The sequence below is a fragment of the Centruroides sculpturatus genome, unplaced genomic scaffold (genome assembly GCF_000671375.1).
Source record: "Centruroides sculpturatus isolate CEXI.00-Female unplaced genomic scaffold, Cexi_2.0 scaffold447, whole genome shotgun sequence".
NCBI classification, from domain to species: Eukaryota; Metazoa; Arthropoda; class Arachnida; order Scorpiones; family Buthidae; genus Centruroides; species Centruroides sculpturatus.
Window position 1 is genome coordinate 251272 of NW_019384728.1, and position 22447 is coordinate 273718.

Below are 22447 nucleotides of genomic sequence, written 5' to 3' on the forward strand. Positions count from 1 at the left end.
TAGAATGAAACGCCGAACAAAATTTTTTAAAATAATAATCGTCGCTATTGTATCGTTAAAAATTATTTTTAAATTATTTTATTGCTCACAAAACAACCAACCATTCATAATTAGAAAATTAAGTCTCGTTTAAATACTGGCCTTCCTTCAATTGTCGAGTCGTGTTGCCAAACACACAAAAATTTAACAAAAATAATATTAAAGTAGCCAAGACATCCAAATATTGTAGCGCCACATCACTAGCGGACATTTTAAATTTGCCGACTAGAACGGGCGGTTAACCGATGTGACGGTTAATCGGGGGTCGGATAATCGATGTTCCACTGTATCTTAAGTACAGTTGTTTATTTTCAGTTTTCCTTAATTTAATATATCTATTATGATTATTTAAAACGAAAAGAGCTCGATATAGAGACAGTAAATTTAACGCGATTAAAACAGTATACTGCATTATAACAAATAGAATATTGATGCTTCTTACTGATGAACTGAATACACTGATGGCTGAGCACACTTATGTTTCTTGCAAAATTTCTCATATTGTTTAACATACATAACGACACATATTTTCTGTTTATATTAAAGAAAAATCTGTTGAAGAAATATACTGTTTTAAAGATTAAATTAAGTATTTTAATCATATTTATTAAAAAAATTAGTAACTTAGAAGAGAAAGAATAAACGTGATGACTAAAAATCTTGTAAAATCTGTATATAAATGCTACTAAGTTTGAACGAAGCGAACAGATATGGGTCTATAAATCCATCACATAAACTATCAGCTAAAATTGTCAGGTATACTTAATAACTATCATATAACTATATCCTACACTGTTTCCCACGTTTTATTTAATATACTGATATATATAAATAATTTAAAATATCGTGTTGAGATAATTTTATGTAAAAATTGAAAGGGTAACGCACAAGATACTAAAGAATCATGAAGTTTTAGCTCAGCACCATTAAAATATTCAATGTTTAATACTTATTCGATTATTTTTTAGGGTAGTTATGTAATAATTTGTTAATTATCATGCTTAAATACATCGAATTTCACAAACCCATATTTATATTTAAGATAAATGGTTCTATATAAAAAATAAACTATTAACATTAATTTATTTTTAAGATTTAATTGCAGGATCGATTTCCACACCGAAAAATTCCTATTTTGTTTTTTATTAGCAATGTGATAAAAACTTGGATGTATCATGTTAATAAAATGAAAAGGAAAGGTTGTAAAGCATAAAAAAATATATTAAATTTGATTTTTATATTTATTTATACGAGAAAAAATATTCTATAGGGATTAATAAAGTGTATTCTTATCGCTTGATTTCGCTGTTAGAACAGACACTGGCTTCATGAGATCGATGAACGATGATTCTGTGCTAGAAATGATTTCCATCTTCTGTATTAAATTGTTCTACAGGAAGTCTGTCATTCTGTTGGAGGAGTTTATAAACATTACATTCATTATTGATGATGATGTACGCAAATCTCTAGTAACGTTCATTTGACTAAATCGCCGTTCATTCATCCGTTGAGTGAAAGAACTTAGGAATTGTTACGTTTAATTTTTAAGTATGATTTCATTATTTTCATTATAATCCTTTAATCCCTGAAATGGCTTTTATTTAGTTAATGTAAATTCGTTTCTTAATGGAGCTTATCGCTTGGGTTTATTTTAATTTACTTTGCGGCTGTTATGAATCTGTTTAAGAAGTTTGATCATTTTCACTGAAGAAATCTTAAGCATTCCACCGAAATTTTTCGAAAGTACAGTTTATGATTATTCACCAGAAAAATATTTTTTACTTTCTAGCTCTGTTATATATAACAGAGGAAAAGTATGGCGATCGTTTAAAAAATTGCCCCAAGATTTTTACATTTTTGAGACCTTGAAACGTCGAAGTGCAAAAAATTCGGGGGGTTTTCTGTATGTATGGATGCTAGTGTGCGTATGGCACGATGTTGTTCATTCTCTTTGAAGCTTAATAACTTCTGTGCTGCTTTTTGTCGAAAATTTCTGAAATTTTGCAGGAAGGCTTGCGTACCGTGTTTCCCCGAAAATAAGACATCCTCTGAAAATAAGACCTAGCATAGGTTTTGCTGAATAGCTAAATATAAGGCCTTCCCCGAAAGTAAGACCTAGCAAAGTTTTTTTTTACTCGTAACGGTCCTCGATAGATGGTTGAAAAGCCGTTTGCTTTTTGAAAGTATAGCCACTGATTGGTCAGCAGACAATCACGCCACACGGCATGATTTGCATAAAACTATGGCTTGGGAATCACAGATTTGCATAACGTTACGGCTGGTAATCGCTAATTGGTCAGCCGGGAATCACGCCACATCACATTTGCATAGTGCATAGTTCAGTAGGCACTAATTGGTCATCGAGCCCGATGTCGACGCTATAGAAAGGTTAAGTTGAAGCGCGAATGGGAAGTCCACTCCAGCACAGGAACTTCGTAAGTTTAATTTGGTTCGTTACTTCGGTTTTATTTAAGTTCAGTTCGACACGATCGGATATACGTCACTCTCTTCTAAGTTCGACTTGGGGAATTTTTTTGTTCAATAATAAATGTGAATTCTTCTTTATGGAAAAAATAAGACAACCCCTGAAAATAAGACCTAGCGCATCTTTCAGAGCAAAAATTAATATAAGACACTCTTATTTTCGGAGAAACACGGTATTAGGGATTGATGATGATAAATTTTGGTGGTTAGAGGTCGAGGGATGGGGAGATAAAGGGAGGATCGTGTGTCCTATCTCGAATAAAGTCGGACTTAATAACAATTTTACTCACTATCAGCATTTACAGTTTTTTTTTATAAAACCCATTCCTACCTTGAAAATTAAGCGTTTTGCTATTTTATAATTATTAAAAATATAAAAAGAATGAAATATCATAACAGATGATGCCACACGCAGTTTTAAATGTTGCCGGGAAAGTTAAGCAACTCGTTACTGGACTTTAATGTAATTGTGTTGTTTTAGAATTTCGATGATGCATTGTTTTCTTCTTATTGCCGAATGTTTTATTTTTTCTTAAAATTAAATTCCATTTTTTATGTGATGATATACAATGATACATTAAGAAATACGAATGTGATTGATAAAGACATTTAGTTGATAATATAATCAACTAAAAATGGAGAAAAATGACTTTAGTAGCCTGGTTTCTTTACAATACTCTGTATACAGGTCGGTGGTATAACGAATGAAGCAATGTAGTCAACAATTGGCTGTTATCATGTTGCCAGTTCGCTCATATCAAACTGAGTGATTACTGTTATTTTTTAAGCGTAACTATTATTTATTTAGAGACATTTATTGCTCCATTTTTGAATTGCTTTTTTACCCCCTTAATATAAGAAAGTAGATCGTTTGTTTCAGAAGAAAGATGATACGCTATATTCATTTCAAAAAGTAATGAGTATTCGGATATAACTCCGCATATATTCTCCATGTAAGGTTCTGCTTTTTATATGCTGTCTATTATTAGACAGGAATTTTTACAAAATAGGAACGTGATTTATAAAAACATCATTGTTATCATTTCAAAATAGCATTTGATAAAACTCATCAATGATAATAGCGATGTTGAGGCCGAAGTTTTAAACGCGAAAACGTGTACGTCAGACGTTCAGCACCGCTTTCCTGAAAGCCTAGAAGTTTGACAATGGTGTTTGGAACGTCGAGCATGATTCCACTGACTATCCAAACACCATTTTCAAACTTCTAGGCTTGCAGGAAAGCGGCGCTGAACGTCTGACGTACACGTTTTCGCGTTTAAAACTTCGGCCTCAACATCGCTATTTTTAACGATTTTCTACTTTATCCTAAGATGTACATACGAATAATATGGAAAATAGCTAGTGGCATCCCCGAGTAAAGCAGTGATTAAAATTTATTCTAAACTTCAAAAAATACCACAATATTTAAATTTATACCTTACATTTCCCTAATTTGTTAATAAGATTAATTAAAATGTAGTTGGACTACGTCCCAATTAAGCGTAAGTAGTCAGAGGCATGGAAGCGATATACGAAGTTTAACAGAAATGAATTTGTGGTATTTTAAATATTACATAGTAAACATTATATTGATGAAAGCGGAAGGAAATGCATCATCATTGTCATTATTATTCGGTACTGTGATCCTTCAAGATTCTTGATGGCACATACACTTTGTCTCTAAGCATCTTTGTTTTTACCAAATTCTCAGTGGCGTGTTATAGCTTTATGGAGGACCAGGCAAATTTGAATTAGGGGTCCCATGTACAGTACAGTGTTGACTTCGCACACATTTTCCTTTGGGAAAGTTTTTGGGGAAATATTTTCATATAAACGATTGGTTTGGGTCCCCTGTCGGTGGGGGCAGGCAATTGCCAATTTTGCCCATAGGAGAACACGCTACTGCAAGTTCTTTTACATTGTTTAGCTATAATGAGATAAATGCATATAAATGTACACAATATCGTAAATATTATCGTTATTTATACATATACTTATTCGAACTTTAATTAATGGTGGATTATACGGATATTATGTAATGGTTAACGTCCAATATAATTTTACAGGCAATACGTGAATTCCTTTACTCGTGCGAACAACAATCGATAACTTTCAGAAACTTTTCGCGGATATTGATTTGACACGTGCTAAAGTTATATTGCTACGTTATGATTACAGTAGTAATGTCCATTAAATTAATGTAATACTAATAGAAAGGTAAAGCATGTCAGATCTACGTCATGTAACATCAGCTAAAGATAGTGTTTGTTCTTTAGTACATTTCATAAAATAATACATGCATACTCTAACTAGAGTACTCTTTTTCAATGCTTGAATATCATAAAGCTATAAAGAAATTTAATATTTATGGAATAATTTTGTGTGTAACCGTCATCGAAGATTTTTTTTATCTTAATAATTTTATTCGAAAATAAAGTTAATATTCAGCTGATATTGAATATAAAATCAAATTTCTTATTGTATAGTTTTATTGAATTTAACATAAATTGATACGTAAAATTTTAATTATTAGTTTTCATTTAATGTAATAATTACTGTATTGCAGTTTTTAAGCGTAATTTTACTACAGTTTTAAATTTATTCTTCCAACGATACTGATGAAGTTATTAATGAAGGTGAAAATACCTTTATAATCTTATTACCTCATATTATTTTACATAAATTTTTAATGATGTCTGGTTGTTTAATTTGCATTATTAAATGCAACGTGTAAGAGAAGGGTTTTTAATTACAAATAGTTAAAGAATTTAGAAAACATCTCATTCAATCGGTTCAAATATCTAATGGCTTCTTCAGATGTAAAACTACGTGTATTATGTATAGAACCTTATTCACATTCGAATTCATTCATTCATATTCTTTTTAAATTCAATTTTAATTATACTGTACTTGATATTTTAATTTTATAAAGTAAGGACCATTTTTCCAGGTACCTCTTAAGAATTCTCATAATAGAATATTATATCAGACTTCTATTAGATCGTTGTTCGCTCTCTAATTTCTCTCTGAAGTATTAAGACAACGAATAATGGCTGTCTTTGTTAATATTAAAAAAATTCCTAATAAATTGCTAGTTTTTGCTTTCCCGAATCTGTTATAGGCTATATAGCCTAACAGAAGAAAAGTATGGCGAACGGTCAAAAAATAGCCCCCACCAGATTTTTACATTTTTTGACTCTGCACCTTAAAAACGTCGAGAAATGGAAAAAAAAACCGCAATTCGGGGTTTTTCTGTATTGATGTTTGTGTATGTGTGATACATTTTGTTCACCTTGTTTGAAGCTTAATAACTCCTGCGCTTTTTGTCGAAAATTTTCGAAATTATGCAGGAAGATTTACTTATTAGGGAGAATGATACTATAAAATTTTGGTGATTTAATGGTTGAGGAGGTAGGGAGATAAAGGGAGTCGTATGTATCTCGAGTAGGGTCAGACTTAATGACTATTTTACTCGTTATTAGCATTTACAGTTTTTTTAAAAAATAAAATCCATCCCTACCCTCAAAAGTAAGTTTTTTGCCATTTTACAATAGTTAAAAATATGATATTTTATTTAAAATACTTTTTATAACAGATGGCGTCACGAAATGTTGCCGGGAAAGTTAAGCAACTCGTTGCTGGATTTTTTTATTCACTTCATGAAATCTGGTTTGAAATGTACAAAATTTTATCTGGAAATTGTTTTTTGTGCAGAAAGATGCCACGAAAAATTCAAAAACAAAATTTGAAAAAAAGTAACGTTAAATAGCCTCTTAAATATATTTTATTACTGATTTTATCGGCTCAGAATATTTTTAAATACGAACATAATTAGGTTAGTTTATAACACTAATCATTCATGTCCAAATATTTGAATATGTTCAAACGTGATCACACGTGTATTAAATACAGGTCCAAGAATTTATCTGATATTAAAAAAAAATACTTTCTAGACCAGGTTTTTTTTACGAGGTTTACAATTTTTTTCTTTATATTCATAGTATAAAAATGGACTATAAACTAAGTTAGGTGTATAAAAATGCAAGACATCTTTGTTTCCGGATGGACGGTAAACATTTCTTATTCAAATCATGTAATAAAGTCGTTAATCATGTGTTACGGCTGGTGTGACGCATGTATGTTACTTATCATGTCACTCAATAAGTGAGATCAAAGAAAATGTGATCACATTCGCTTTCGGATAAATATTTCAGTACGCGAAGCGAAGAATGGAGCGTAAAATGTCGCCCGAAATTTGATAGAATTTAGCGTCACGATGAAATTATTTTTTTCTGCATTTAAATAACGTACAATGCCGTAGTTGTATACCAACTCTTCGAGTAAATATTTTCGAAAGGCACTATGAATATCAATATCTGAAGTAAATCGGACCGGTTTGAAGTTCTCTACCTGTTTGAATCAATATCAATATGCCTTTTGATATTGATTCAAACAGGTAGAGAATTTCAGCTACAAAATACATTTACAATTACATATACATAAAACATTACACAAAATACATATACAATTCAGCTACAAAATATTGATTCGTCCCCCCAAAAAAAATATTTCTGAAAAATCTGTTTAGTGCAGGGGTCGCCAAACTTTTTTTAACCGTCGACTCCCAACCACTTTCCAAAGCCTCACATTGACCCCCACCGTAAAGTTTTATTACAAGTGTATGTGTATGAACAAAAAAAAAAGTTGTGGTCTCTGTATAAGCAAAAAAAAAAAGAAAAAGGTTGTGACCCCCTTAGCCGCATCGACCCTCGAATGATGTTGCATCGACCACTTTGGCGACCCCTGGTTTAGAGGATTCTCGGGCTCCCTACCTAAAGCCATTTACAAAATTTAAACGTGTTATCGTAAATAATAATTTCTTTAAAGTTTAAAAAATGACAGGAAAATTCTGCAGGATGAAAGTGTTATGATAGATAATAAATTAGTTTTTTTACCTTTCCTGTTTTATTATGTATTAATATAACAGAGGGAAAGTATGGCAATCGGTCATTAATGATCCCCCAATATTTTTTACATTTTTTGACTCGGGACGTTGAAACGTCGAGAAATGCAAAAAAAATTTCGGAGGTTTTGCTGTATGGATGTGTGGGGGGCACTCTTTAAAGCTTAATAACTTCTGTGCTTTTTGTCAAAAATTTCTGAAATTTTGCAAGGAAGTTTGTATATTAGGAGGATTGATGATGATAAATTTTGGTCGTTGAACGTCAACCGGGTGGGGAGATAAAGTGGGTCGTGTATCGTATCTCGAATAGGATCGGACTTAAAGACGATTTTACTCGTTATTAGCATTTACAATTTTTTATATAAACCTATCAATATCTTTATCCTGAAAATTAAGCCTTTTGCCATTTTATAATACTGTAATTAAAAATATAATGATTTTTAAAATAAAATATAACAGATCGCATCACCAAAATTTTAAATGTTGCCGGGAAAGTTAAGCAACTCTTCGTGGAAATTTTTTTTATTCTGATCCAGAATTTGAAATCAAGTATAAAACTATAATCATTTATCTTCTGCATTTTAATGGCAGCTGTGTATAGAGTAGTTGTAGAACTATAAACCCGTTTTGCTTGATAGATCGTAAGTTTCTTGTTAATATGATTCACCGCTTACGTTTATTTGGTTATTTAATAATTATAACAACGTTATATTTGCATTAGTAAATATTTATTATTAGCGACAAAAGACGAAACACGAAGCCAATTCCTGTTTTTCAAACGAGTAAACACCAAAAAAAGAATTCAATTATCCATTTTTAATTTTTTTATCAAAATTTAATCAAGTTATAAACGGTTTTTCTTTTTTTCTTTTCGTTAATAATTTTTAATACATTATGTAATTTTCATAAAAATTGCATAAACGAATTATGAAATGAAATTAATTTTAAATTTATTATTAATTTTTTCGGTTTTATTATTATTATTTTTTAAACAGAAAAATTGGAGAAATTTGAAATTATTTTTAATCTCTCTTCTTGATTTGATTGTTTTAGTCTCTCGTATAAATATGCGAAATAAGTTTGAAAGATAATTTATTGAATTACTGCGGTAGTTTTTTGATTTTATTCGTTCCTTGTGTTTGTCTTGATCTTTGACTCATATTTTTTCGTGTTGTAGAAATAGAACTTAGCTTCATTTTGCTTTCTTAGCACACACACATTCATTAGTGGGATATCAGTACTATGATCTTTGAATTTTTGATGCTGTAAGAAGACCTCTTGCTTCCATTTTCCTTCCCTGAACACATTAGGGCTTAATGTACTAACTGAATTATAGATTTTGCTAACCAGTTACGTTCAGGGAATATTCGTATAATAGCAAGAAGCATTGTTATGTTGGTAACTAACAATTGTCGTCATGGGATTAATTTTTTTTATCAAGTATTAATTGCAATATTACATTATTTGGCTTCTTGTACTTAACAATGCTGCGGTAAATTTTTTTGACTTTTATAAATTAATTTTAAGCAGAACATTTTCGATTTTGACGTTATTTTGTCACTTATCGAAAAGTTTCTGAAGATTGTAGTTGTCTTTTTATATATATGCCAAAAAATTCCAGCAACGAGTTGCTTTACTTTCCCGCAACGTTTAAAACTACCTGTGGCGCCATTTGTTATGATATTTAAAAACATTTTATATTTTTTAAAACGGCAAAAATGCTTAATTTTCAGAGTAGGGATGGGACTTTATAAAAAATTGTAAATGATAAAACAGTAAAATCGTCCTAAGTCCGACCCTATCCGAGATATGACACGACCCCCTTTATCTCCCACTTCCTCGACCTTTAACCATCAAAATTTATTAGTATTAATCTCCTAATACCCAAATCTCCCAGAAATTTTTGAAAAAAAGAACAGGGCGAACAAAATCTCTTTATACTAAATTAAGCTTTAAACCGGGCGAACAAAATCGTGCCTCCCCCACACACTAACATCAATACATACAGAAAAACCTCCGACTTTTTTGCATTTCTCGACGCTTCCGGGTACTCAGAGTCCAAAAAATGTAAAACTCTTGGAAGGGGGTCATTTTTTGGCGATCGCCATACCTTTCCTCTGTTATATATAAAACAGAGTCGGAAAAGTATAAGAACTGTTTCTTAATTTTTTTATATCTTAATATTTGCTTTAACAGTTTTGTAATATTTCAGGCAATGAAAATACAATCGCCAGTAGAAAACGATTATATTATCGATCTAGAAAAGTACAACTTAGAGAAGTTAGTCTGTGATCCATTGCTCAATCGTATTCACGAATGGGACTATCCGATTTTCGATCTCCAACAGGAAGCGGGTGATCGAATTTTAAGTCAGGTAGTTTATCTCTTACAACCAACTATAAGTATACGTTTTGTTATCTAGAACGACGTAGATAAGAGTTTCTTTTCAGATGTGCTATCGCGTCTTCCTAGAAGTGGGCCTCTTTGAAACTTTCAAGATTCCGGTACAAGAATTTATAAATTACTTCCACGCTTTAGAAAATGGTTATAGAGAAAAACCATGTAAATAATTTTTAATTGTTTGAGAGATTTTTATTATTTTAATCCCCACTTTTTAATCATTTGTATCGTGATTTATACTTCTAGATCATAATCGCATGCACGCTGCCGATGTACTACATGGTGTGTATTATCTCACGTCACAACCAGTACCTGGCTTGACCCAAATACCGTCGGAATCTTCAGATTCACCTCTCCACAAATCAGCTAGTGAGTTTTTTTAAATAAATAAATAAATTATATATATATAATAAAAGTTTAAATCCCTGGTATTATTATTATAACTTCTGTGATGCATAAGTATTGAAATGGTTACAAAACCTGCTTCTTCAGTGAGAGATTTATGGTTTTCAGTACACAGTACAGTATTTGCTTTTTATGGCTTCTCATAAACAAGTTGAAAGAAGGGGAAAAATATATTGGGAGGATGATAATAGCAATACACTGCTCACATTCAACCAATTTTTTAGAAATGTTATTTCGCTAAAAATTACTTATAGCTGCAGTGGGATTATTGTTAAAGTTGTTATACATAAAGTTTCTAGTGAGTTATGTCTGTCCAGTGAATTATCTGCAACGGATGGATAGATAAATTTATTAAAAATTTATTCCAGATACAGCATGTCGTCAAGGCTTTACAATAGACGATTCCTATGGTATCATGGGAGCAAATTTTCCGGCTCTGGAATTAATGGCATTATATGCAGCCGCTTCCATGCACGATTACGATCATCCCGGTAGAACGAATGCCTTTCTGGTATCTACTTACGCTCCTCAAGTAAGCATAAAGTTTTTTTTAAACGTAATTTAAAAATTCCCAACTAAAGGTTCAACTTGTAGGCAGTTCTGTATAATGACCGTTCCGTTCTGGAAAATCATCACGCCGCTGCAGCTTGGTGTCTTTTCTTATCTCGTCCCGAATTCAACTGGTTATGTCATTTGGAGAAAGCAGAATTCAAACGTTTTCGTTTCTTAGTCATCGAGTGTATCCTGGCAACAGATCTCAAGAGGCATTTCGAGATTTTAGCCGAATTCAATGCTAAAGTAAGAGATTTATATCATTACTCTTTTCGTGTTTTTAAAGACGAGTTATAATACCATTTTTATCTACTTTAAGGCTAATGATGATGAAGCTCCAGGCATTGATTGGTTATCGGAAACTGACAGGATGCTTGTTATGGAAATGTGCATTAAGCTAGCAGATATTAATGGACCATGTAAAAAGTATAATATTCATAAACAGTGGACTTACAGGATTGCAGAGGAATTTTATGAACAGGTAACTGAGAATCTTTAGTAGCCTAGAGTTGATTGATAAATGTAAATCTATAGTAGTAAAGTATCTGAATTTGAATTAATTTTACTTTTCCGGTTTTGTTATATATAACAGAGGGAAAGCATGGCGATCGATAAAAAAAAGACCCTTTCCAAGATTTTTACATTTTTGTACTCGGGGACTTTGAAACGTCGAAAAATGCAAAAAAGTTTAGGGATTTTTCTATATATACTAGAAAATTTTCCCGTCAAGCATAACGGAATACTTTTTATGAGAAAGTATCAATAGAGATTGAAGAATTGAGAAGAGTAGATTTCAAAAAATTCAAGAGTTGTTAGTATAAACTATTGATTTGTAAAAGTATTATCTGTTGTAACATAAAGAGCAACAAAACAAACTTACATTAGTAATAGATGCTAGTATGCCTGTGTGTGGGGTGAGCACGATTTTGTTTATCCTCTTCGAAGCTTAATAACTCATGTGATTTTTGTCGAAAATTTCTGAAATTTTGAGGAGCGGTTTGTTTATTAAAGGGATTTATGCCATTAAATTTTGGTGGTTAAAGATCGAGGGGGTAGGAAGACAAAAGGGTGTCATGTGTCTTATCTCGAGTAGGGCCGGATTTAACGACGATTTCACTCGTTATTAGCATTTACAATTTTCTGTAAAACCTATCCTACCTTCGAAATTAAAGTTTTGGTCATTTTATAAAACATTTTATATGTTTAATTGTTTATATGTTTACTTGTAAAATAAAATATCGTAATCGTAACATAAGCAATTTGAAACGTTTCTGGGAAAGTAAAGCAACTCTTTGCTGGATTTTTTAAATGTAGAATTTAATTGTTTTTTCGAATTAATGTCTGAATTTTAGGGCGATGAAGAATCAGCATTAGGATTACCCATTTCTCCATTCATGGATAGGAAGAATCCTCAATTGGCTAAGCTACAAGAATCTTTTATTAATCACTTAGTTGCACCATTATGTAATGCTTATGGTGAAGCAGCATTGTTACCTGGCCAATGGGTAGAAAATTCCGAAAGTGAAGACGAAGGTATTTTTATTTTTAATTTTTAAAAACAAATTTTAAATGATTTTAATATTGGAAAATCGACAGGACCGATTGATACAGATCAGGGAGACACGTCAGATGGAAAGGAGGACGAGGAAGTCGTCGATAGCGATTCCAGTATCCCAAGTGGTTAGTACATTGTCATTTTTTTTTATTTTTTACGAATTTAAGAACTAAAAAATGAAAAACCCAACATATTTATTACTACAGTCGTTTCTACAAGAAGACGAACCAGCGTCCAAATGAAACAGAGGAATGTGTTTTGTCTTCAAACTAAGCATCTCCAGGAAAATTACGAATATTGGATTAATATCCTGAAGGAGGAAGCTAAAGCCAAGGAGAGAGAGAACGGTCTGTGTTTATCTAAAGAAGAGACCACGCCAATCATTGAACAGGAGATTAAAATGCCATCTGAAGAAATGGAGACAATCCACGAAGAAGAAGGAAATGTAATTGAATTTTTTTTATCTATATAAAAATATCTGTAAATCTTTTTTTCCTTTTTAAACAGAAATCGTGGTTTTTTTCTTTTTTAGCTATTTGATAGAAAGAAAAATTGTAAGTTATAACGTGAATTTTTCGTTTCAGAATTGTCAGTTTTAGGGTACTGTGACAGAATGTATTCGATACAAAATTGAAATGCTATTATTAATTTCATGTAGCCACACAAATCATAAATCAACATTTACTTATAGAAATGACGGTGTAACATGCGATTTATTTTTATTATAAATTTAAAATTAATATGGTTAATTTAATTTTACATAAATTAAACATAAATTTGTTCTTTTATCTATATCAAATTCTATGATAATCTGATCAGAAGTAATTTTAAAACTCCATAAAACATGATCGTGACGTTGCGTTTTATTTCAAAACTTTATTGATCTAAATTTTACGTTTTTTATTTTTTTCGACATGAAAGTTGTTATTTTTGTAAAGACTATGTTTAAATGAGGGATAAATATTTACATAACCCACTTAAATCCGAATGGTGACATCATTTTTCTCTTTTCATACACGATTAAGTTAATTACAAAGGAAAAAAATGTTATTTTAACTTACTTTTTTGACTCTTTGATCGACTCCGTTGTTCCTATTCTGGAGTTTTCACATGAAAAAATTGTTACGTGAATATATTTGGGGCGTATTTCATGTACAAAATACATTATTAATGTATTTAAATGAATTTTTATGACATTAAATTATCACGAAAATTCATGAAACTTGGCACCGTGCTGTATGTAACATAGAAAAACAAAGGTGGGATGATCGTAGAGTGGCATAAAATGTTACTGAATATCGAGAATATATTCTCGATATAAAGAGTAATTTTGGCTCTCTAAACCAAAATTGCTCTTTATTTTGTATATAGTCCTGTATGTAAATTATTTTAATTGATAGTTTTATTTATATTTTAAAAAATCATTAAAGATAAGAACTTTTACTTTAAATAAGATAGTGTAAGAAATTAAATCAAAACTGTTGTATTTTTCCACCAAACCTTACAGTAAAACCTAATCAATTAAGTGGTAAATTATGAAAGTCGAGTGGTTCTCCAATTTACAATTCTATATTGAACATGCTAAAAATTGTTTAATTCTATCAAAACCCGTAATTGCATTAATTTGTAATTAAATTCAGTATAACAATTCTTCACTCTTAATATTATTATTTAATTAAAATATTTCCTTTTAACTCTAAACGGATATTAAACATCACTAAAAAATGTGTTTGTTTTTTGCAGAAAATTTCCAGCTAACATTAGAAATTCGGATATTCAATTACAAACGCTAATTGGGCACTTTGAAGAGAGAATACTTCAAATTATGATAAGGATCTTCACTTTGGAGAAGATGGCGATGTAAATTTTAGATTTAATTTTTCTTATCCTTTTTTTTTACTATTATTATTATCATTACTATTATTATTACTTTATTTTCTCGATAGAAGATATACCTAGTGACATTTTTACCAATTTAAACGATTTAACTTACTCTTAACACGCGAGGAATACACATCACCACCAATTTTTTTTAGTTTTAATTCTGCATTTTTTTAAAGACATTCCTTAAAAACATATATATTTGTTTTTATTATTATTTCGAGAAATATATCTAAAAAAACAACAGAAATTATTTTCAATTTTTTGTGGAAATTGTATGAGCTAGCAATGTAATTTTATTACTATTTTTTTTCATTTTCTTCTTCGTCTTTGGAGAGATCCAATTCTCAATAAGTTCCTTGCTCGCTGCGAGTTAACCATAGTGAGTTGCGTGAACTGAAAAATTTTATATTATATATATTTTATTATTTTTTTTATTTTTTAAGTTTAGTTTTCTCGTCGTATGTGATGTTAAAAGTGCCATTTTTTTAAATTTAAATACTTAAGTTTTTATTTATTATTTTCCATCCAACAATCTACTTAATTGTTTATAACAGAAAAAAACACAAGATGATTATTAAAAAATACATTTATTTGGTGCTTCTTAATTATCAGAATTTAATTTTTTAATATATATATTGTTTCTGTTGTAAAATAAAACACTGTAGAAATTTGTACATTTATATAAATGAAAAACAATACAGAAATGGTTATGGATGCCAAGAAATGTGCAGAGTTTATCAAACTATTATTATTATTTTAGTTCATTTTTTAACTGTTTCATTGCAAAGAAAGGATTATATTTTGCTTTAACTCGTTTAAAAATAATATAAAGAAAAAAAAAATACATGAAATTATCATTCTCAATGTAAAAGTATATATATATATATATGTAAAGTTATTTATTAAGAAAAAAAAATTATAAATTCTGTATGTTGTATGTGAAGTTTTATCTTTCAGTTTTTATAGGAAAATGGTCGTAAATGTTATAATCGAGAGCGATATTTGCGATTGAGTTTAGGCGTTTCTGTGCGCAAAATTTATAAATAAAAATAAAAGAAAGTAAAAAAAAAAAAAAATTGTTTCGTAAAATCTACTTAAAAAGTTTTCCATTCCGTTAAAACATTCTTTATAAGTATAAAAAGCAAGAAAACTTGCAAGCTTTCGTGGTTATCTGCATTACAAAACTCGATCGAAGCACAGCCACACACACACAAACACACGCTGAGGTAACTATATTCGCACGATTTGTTGCGAACTACATTATAAATTTTTATTTTTTAAATTTATACAAATCTAAAAATTATTGTTTTAGTAAACTGTCAGAAGAAATTTTTAACGCAGAATTAATTGCACCATTATTTGTCAGCGTCAAGATATATATATTAATGAATATATGCACTATTTAAAAAGATATTAAGAAATTATTATTATATTGTGTTGTTGAGAAAAATAATATATTAAATTTAAAAGAAAAATTATATATATAATTTGCATAAAACATGAGTTAAATATGATCTCAAGTTTCGTTTTTTATTTGTTTTTTCACTTCCTTAAACGCGAGAGAGAGAGAATAATTCATTTTTATTTTTATCAAAATGTATTTGTATATTTCTATGAAGAAAAAAAATAAAAGAAATTAACTGTATATAATTCGAAATTTTTGAGATGAGAAAATTTCTTATATGTATATGTATACAGTATTTTAGTGTGAAACAGTGGGAACCTTACCAACATGTAAACGTTTGGATAAAACAAAAAAATTATCTGTTAATGAGACCATTTATCTATTATATATACATATACAAAACAATATAAATAAATATATATATATAAATATATATTATTCTTTATTTTCATTGTACAGATTTATAAGGTTTTGAGTGATATTGTCAACAATGATGTACAGTCACGTGTTATTTCTGTGATTTTCGTTTGTATATTTGTAGAAGTGTAATAAATGCTTTCACATTTGTTGTTGTTATCATATGTACTGTTTGTCATATGTATATATACAGTAGTTCAAAAAATTCTTAAAATTTTACATAAAATACTTATTATTAATGATTACTTATACAATTTTTTCTATTTTGATTACATATTTTTGCTTATTTTTTAATTATTTTAGGAAATAGGCTTAAATTTTAACAGGGTGATTAGTATACAATTTAAAACTTTAATTTTCTACATTTTTATTTACAAATTGGTGTTAGTACCAGTTCATTTTGGCATATAAATCTACATATTTGGTTTATTATGAAATTTATTTAAAATTTTTGTTATATTTATGTTTTACAAACAAGGATATTTTATTTCGTCGTAATTAAACAAAATTAGCTTCTTTCATTATAACAATTCTAAAAATTTATAAAGGATTAATACGTAATTTACATCATTTAAGCATTGCTAAATTTTGTATAAATCTATTCAAAATATTCTATTTTAAAATAAAAAAAATAAGATTGAAGCATTCATTTATTAATTCTGTTTATTCTTAAACAATACTAAGTACTGTCCACTTAAAATATTTACACTTTATAATCTGTACTTGGCCACAAGCAACAAAAAACTAGAGAAGAGCAACTTGATATTAAAATAGTATTTTATAACTAATTTTTAAAGAGTTATTAATAAAAATAATCATAAAAAATACTGAAATTGTATTGTACTACTAATACTACTACTACTACAAAGGGCTGTTGCCCATTAGAGGGGGAAAATATTATCCATTCTTGATTTGGAGGAAAAAAATATTAATAATAAAAATTTTTCCAAATATTTTTATTTTTTTAACCTTTAAAATTTTTAGATTTTTTAATGTAAAAATTATATTTTCTTCCAAATGCATTCATCTTATTTAGTATAGTAAATGGAAATTGTATGTGACGAATTCTTGAATTCGTATTGATTTATTACGTTCTTCTATTGTTGGGATTATAATAAACGATGTGATTAGAATCAAAGAAAGATTCCTGATTTTTTTAAAAATAAATTTTTCATGAATTTATATTTTAATATACCGTATATAAATTATTCATTTATATTATTTATTTTATTATTATTTTTTAAATATTTATATTCCGTTTTTGAAATTGTTATATCAAAAATTTAAAACATTTTGTCAAAAAATATAATTTTGGATGCTTTTAAGTAAGCAAATCAATGGCATGCTTCCTTTTATATGAAACTGAGTACGCCATTGGTTTGTTTGCTTCTAGTCAATAAGAAGCACTCGTGGATTGGTTTATCGTTTTAACATGTAATCTAAGTGTAATTTTAATTAGAAATTAATTAAAATCTAAAATAAAACGATTCAGAATTAAATTTTTAAAATATAAAACTTACTTTTATTGACATTTTTTATAATTTTTTTTTCAATATTTATATAAAAGTTTTTATATACAGTAATTTACAATTTACAATATATTAAAAATTTATGTATATATTAATATAAAATTTTATACAATTTTTTTTTAATTTTTAAAACTTTAAACAAAACTTTCGTTGAGAATGAGAGAAGATTCTTTACATAGAAACTCGTTGACTTCTGTAGAAACAAAATTCTGACATGAAACAGCCAACCTTTGTAGTGCTAACTGTTAAAACAAAGAAAAAAAAATGCACTTGTTAGGCAAATTATGTAATAATTTAAAATTTTATTTTTTTAAAAATAATTTAATATTAAATAACTTTCAAAAAATGTTTTAATAATATTATAGCGCAGCTTTAAGGTTTAAAATGATTTAGAAGAATGAAGTTATTTGCATCAATTTGAAATTTTTTGTTGTAAATTATAAAAAGCGGAAAATTAGCTTTAAAAATTGAAAAATTGGCCAAATTATAAATTATTTTTGAACAAAAAGAATTAAATTTGTAAAATTTTTCGACTTTTTAAAGCTAAAAATTAAGCAAAACTAACTCAATTTTNTTAATTTTTACTTAAATTTGCATGAACTCTTTAATAATAATAAAAAAGTTATTTTGATATTTAATTTTAATATTTTTAAAACATTATTATATTTTAATATAATTAGAGCTTTTCTTTACTTAAAATAAATTTTTTTTATTAAATTTTTTTTTCAACTCACCATGCAGAATAACAACACAACGCTTTGGCTGTTTGACGTTTCTTCAATTTTACAGACACACAATAATTGATGAATGCCTAAAAAAATGAAATAAAATTAATTTTAAAAAATTAAATAAGAATAATAAATTTAAAATTTTTTTTAAATTATTGAAAATTTTAACATACCTTTATTGTTAATCAATAAATCTATGGATTTTTTATCGTCACACAACAGAGATAGAGCCATGGCCGCTTTTTCTTGTATTCTTTTACATATAATTCTCTCTTGAAGATCGTTAATTGTTTTAGGTTGAATGGCGACGAAGGAAAGAAGTAAAGAAAGAAGATTGTTGTCTATAATCTCCTCTCTTTGTTCTTTATAACTAATAACACTGGTCAATATTGTTGCTACCTGTTATGAAAAAAATATATATATAATAATTAATTTATTGATTCCGAAATGTGTCATCAGATGGCAGCACGATATTTTTTGGCAAAATTTGTTTAAATTACCTGTTCCTTTATAGCAAGTGATGTTGCCAGTTGTTTATTTAAACATTCGTAAATTAAATTCTTGACTATGGAAGTTTTTATAAGCATTTTTCTAGACGGATTACTTCTTAAAGAAAGACTAGCGAAAATATTATGGACTAGTATCAAAATTTTCTCGTTTTTCGTATTTTTGACGACATCTAAAATTATTTTAAAAATAATTAAATTTTTTTCCTTAATAAATTATTTAAAAGATGGCGTTCAAATTTAATAATTAAATATTTACCATTTAAAAATAATAATAGTTCTTCGTCATCAAACAGCTGTGACGTCAACATTTGGTCGTGTCTTTCGGCTGTTTGAGCCAGAAAAGCGATGGCTTCTAGAAAAACGTCATCTTCGTTTTTCGAATTAAACACAACTTGTTTAATCTTCTGAAGTTTTTGTATCTGGAAAATTTAAAATTAACATTTAGCAATGACAATTTTATACATATTAAAAGCTAATAAATTTGCAAAAAATAAATGATAGTACTTACAGTTTTAATTTGGCAGAGGGCGGGATCGACTGTAAACAATGACGTCAGAACTCTGAATGCCACTTGACTAAATTGTTTTTTGTTTAGGCTTAGAATTTCAAACATAGCTTGCACGCCCCCTGACTGCAAAAAAATTAAAATTATATTTTTAATTAAAATTATTATAAGTTTATAATTTAAAAAATTATATATTTAATTTTTAAAAATGTTTTGTAAATTTACCTTAATTATTAAACAGCACATGAAGTCTGAAATTTTTGATAAATCTAAAAGTACTCTCATAGCATGAAGACAATTTGTTTCGTCTTTCATTTCTTCGATTATTACCTATTTAAAAATAATTAATTTAAATATTTAACTATCGTGTTTTAAATTATTGTGCGGAATTTAAATTAAGAATTAACACTGTTAAATAATATAAAGGTACTAATGCGTCGATACGACTTAAATGTAGACAGTTGCGTGATCAAGTGGCGTGCAATAGGCCACAATCTACTTCTATACTTTAAAAATGCAAAAATATTTAAAATATTTTTAATTTTGTAAGCACAAAAAGAACATTAAAATCACGTATTTTTTTTTTTTTTTTTTAATTTTGGCGGCATAGTGGCGTGTTCTTTGCTATTCTTCGTGCATATTCGCATAGACTCAAATAAAATTAGTAATGCCAAAATATAATTAATGAGAAACTTACCAGTAATTCATATAAGACTAAAGATTCCATAACATAATGCAGTTCTTGTCCTAGAGTAGTGATTTGATTCTTCAGTTTATCTCTAGGTGTTGTATTGCTATAGAAAAAAAAGGAGCTACATGAACAAAATATTCACTAAAAATTTAAAATTCATGCGAAAAGCAACTTACCAATTGATCATCGACATTAATTTATCACAGCACAAAATCACTTTATTCCATGACTAAAAGGGAAAAAATAATAATTTTAGTAAATGTGTCAATAGAAATTAACCTTAGATTTAATTTTTATCAAATAATTGATGCATACCAAAGAAGCGAAATGTTTCAGGCTTCCATTTTTACAGTAATCTTGGACTAGTGTGTGAATGGAACTGCAGATTCTGGTTGTAATTTCTTCTACCACTTTCCAGTTTTGATCGTTTGTCGCCTTTACAGCAAATCCAAAGTTAGTTGCAATGTTGTCTGCGTGGTTGGTTAGCAAGACAACGACATCTAAAATGTAGAAAAGTGTTTTAATATGTGCTCTTATCTTGTACTAGGAATTTAGACATCATGAAAGAGACTTACTTTTACAGTTTTCAATCATTTGGCTTTTATCGCTTAAATCGGGAAGAGGTTGATAACACCTTTCCAAAATTCTCGAGAGGGATGTCTTTGCGCATAATATCCTATAAAATATAAGTCACACGTTTAAGAAAAGGCTTACTACATTTACAATTGTTTAATTCATTTTAAAACTTAAGATATAAACTAACCTCTGTCTGTTTAGATTCATTTCTTGCGAGTTGACTTGATAGCTTGATTTTGTTTCCAATTTGATCACTTTATTAGATTGAGGAGGCATCAAAACTTGACACTTCTCCACTTCGACGGACTTGGAGAAATGTGGATGAAATTTGTTACTTGATTTCAATTCTTCGTTCTGATTGAAATTGACAGCTTTGCATTGCACTTCCTTAAAAAGTGACTTTTTTAAAGTCGAATCTTTGGCGTAACTGAAGGAATCACTTTTAGTAATAAAGGTTTTTCCACGTTTTACACTCTTGCAATTTTGAGAGTGATCATTTCCGTTCCCGTTAGAATCCAAACATCCACATTTTAGAGCAAGAAGCGACGTTAGTCTCCTGTTAATGTTCTGCTGTTCGGAAGGAACCGCGTTGTTCAGCTGATACTCGCTGTTTACAATTTCGCTGATGATTTTGGCAGGCATATAAGGTTCTTGCCAGCCCTAAAAACAAAAAACAGTAATGATAAACAACGTTAAGAGTAAGCAAAAAACAATTGTAAACTCCAAATGTTTATGCAGAGTATGAAAACTTACCATTTTGCCAGAGATACAACTAGTTGTCTGTCCCATGTTGAAGCGTGTTTGACGAAAGACTAGATGAAAATGCTGACTTGGCGGGTGTTTCTCCCCTATTTATAGGGGCTGTGCAGGCTGTTTCTTTCCATTTGTTCTTCTGGTCCAGGTGATGGGGGATGGACATCTGCCACGTGCCACGAGCACCCGACGGTGTTTGACTAATAGACGGCACGTGCCAGCTGTCTCTCTCTTCTTGTCATCTGTTTGCTGCAGCTGGTCGTAGCTGGTTCTATTGTCCTCCTTCCTCTCTATTTTTCGTCTCAATGGCCTAAGACGAAATTTAGAAATTATTTTTTTTTACCATGCATTTTCTATTATTTTCATTCTTTTTTATGCAACGAAATTTATGGAACCTTAAACATTAATAAATAATAATACCATTGTCGAAGAGGATAAGTACAAAATTATTTAAATTTTTTTCTAAATAAATAATAATATAAAATGATTTAGTTTAAATCGTAAAACTTATAAATAATATATTAAACATTTACTTCGTTTATAAATTCAAACTAATTATTTAATTTAAATTTCGTAAACGTAAATATGTTTTCTTTATTATTATTTCTCCTCCTTCTATGTAACGTGTAAAAAAAAGTAAAATAAAATAAAAACAACAGTTTAATGTCCCGACTGGAGGAGACGCTTCCTGTTGACGGCTGGTCACGTGACTCGAGACGCCCGCTTCCTGTAGCTCCGGTCATGTGACAGGCGCCAACCACCTGGCTTTTCGTTCGGCAGCGCAGGTTGGCAAATAATCGATGGTCACGTTTCGTTTCATCTTCATTTTAATAATTGCGGAACATCCGGTGGTCTACAATATTAATAATTGTTTAAAAAAAAAATTATTATTCGCGTTCACCAATTAACCGTAAGTTAAATGCATTCGGGAATTCGGAATCGACCAATGACGTTTGTTAATTCGAAATTTTGAATTTTCAAAACGCATGAATTAATATTCTAAAAATGGGACTTATATAACAGGAAAAAAATGAGGACTTCTGTCGACAGGT

General features: G+C 29.2%; 2 protein-coding genes across 4 annotated transcripts in view; one reads left to right on the forward strand and one right to left on the reverse strand.

The window, feature by feature from the left end:
• Positions 1-15408, forward strand: part of LOC111628147 (cGMP-inhibited 3',5'-cyclic phosphodiesterase A-like) — a 54389-nt gene extending 38981 nt beyond the window's left edge. For both annotated transcript variants that reach the window (XM_023371885.1, XM_023371886.1), the window contains exons 5-14: positions 9699-9860; positions 9937-10048; positions 10133-10255; positions 10660-10823; positions 10886-11089; positions 11163-11324; positions 12196-12376; positions 12440-12523; positions 12605-12843; positions 14142-15408. In XM_023371885.1, the coding sequence (XP_023227653.1) occupies positions 9699-9860; positions 9937-10048; positions 10133-10255; positions 10660-10823; positions 10886-11089; positions 11163-11324; positions 12196-12376; positions 12440-12523; positions 12605-12843; positions 14142-14156 (1446 nt within the window). In that variant the 3' untranslated portion in view covers positions 14157-15408. The remainder of the gene's footprint in view (positions 1-9698; positions 9861-9936; positions 10049-10132; positions 10256-10659; positions 10824-10885; positions 11090-11162; positions 11325-12195; positions 12377-12439; positions 12524-12604; positions 12844-14141) is intronic.
• A 2349-nt stretch (positions 15409-17757) lies between these two features.
• Positions 17758-21711, reverse strand: LOC111628155. 2 transcript variants are annotated; one of them, XM_023371894.1, is made up of 13 exons: positions 21396-21711; positions 20830-21302; positions 20642-20742; positions 20382-20566; positions 20243-20295; positions 20073-20169; positions 19601-19705; positions 19379-19501; positions 19127-19289; positions 18862-19040; positions 18535-18760; positions 18368-18444; positions 17758-17875 (listed from the first exon to the last, which is right to left on the reverse strand). In XM_023371894.1, the coding sequence occupies exons 1-13, from the start codon at positions 21429-21431 to the stop codon at positions 17768-17770; spliced, it is 1926 nt and encodes a 641-aa protein (XP_023227662.1). In that variant the 5' UTR covers positions 21432-21711; the 3' UTR covers positions 17758-17767. The 2 variants fall into 2 exon arrangements, with proteins under 2 accessions (XP_023227662.1, XP_023227664.1); XM_023371896.1 differs by lacking the exon at positions 19601-19705.
• Positions 21712-22447: the final 736 nt, after the last annotated feature.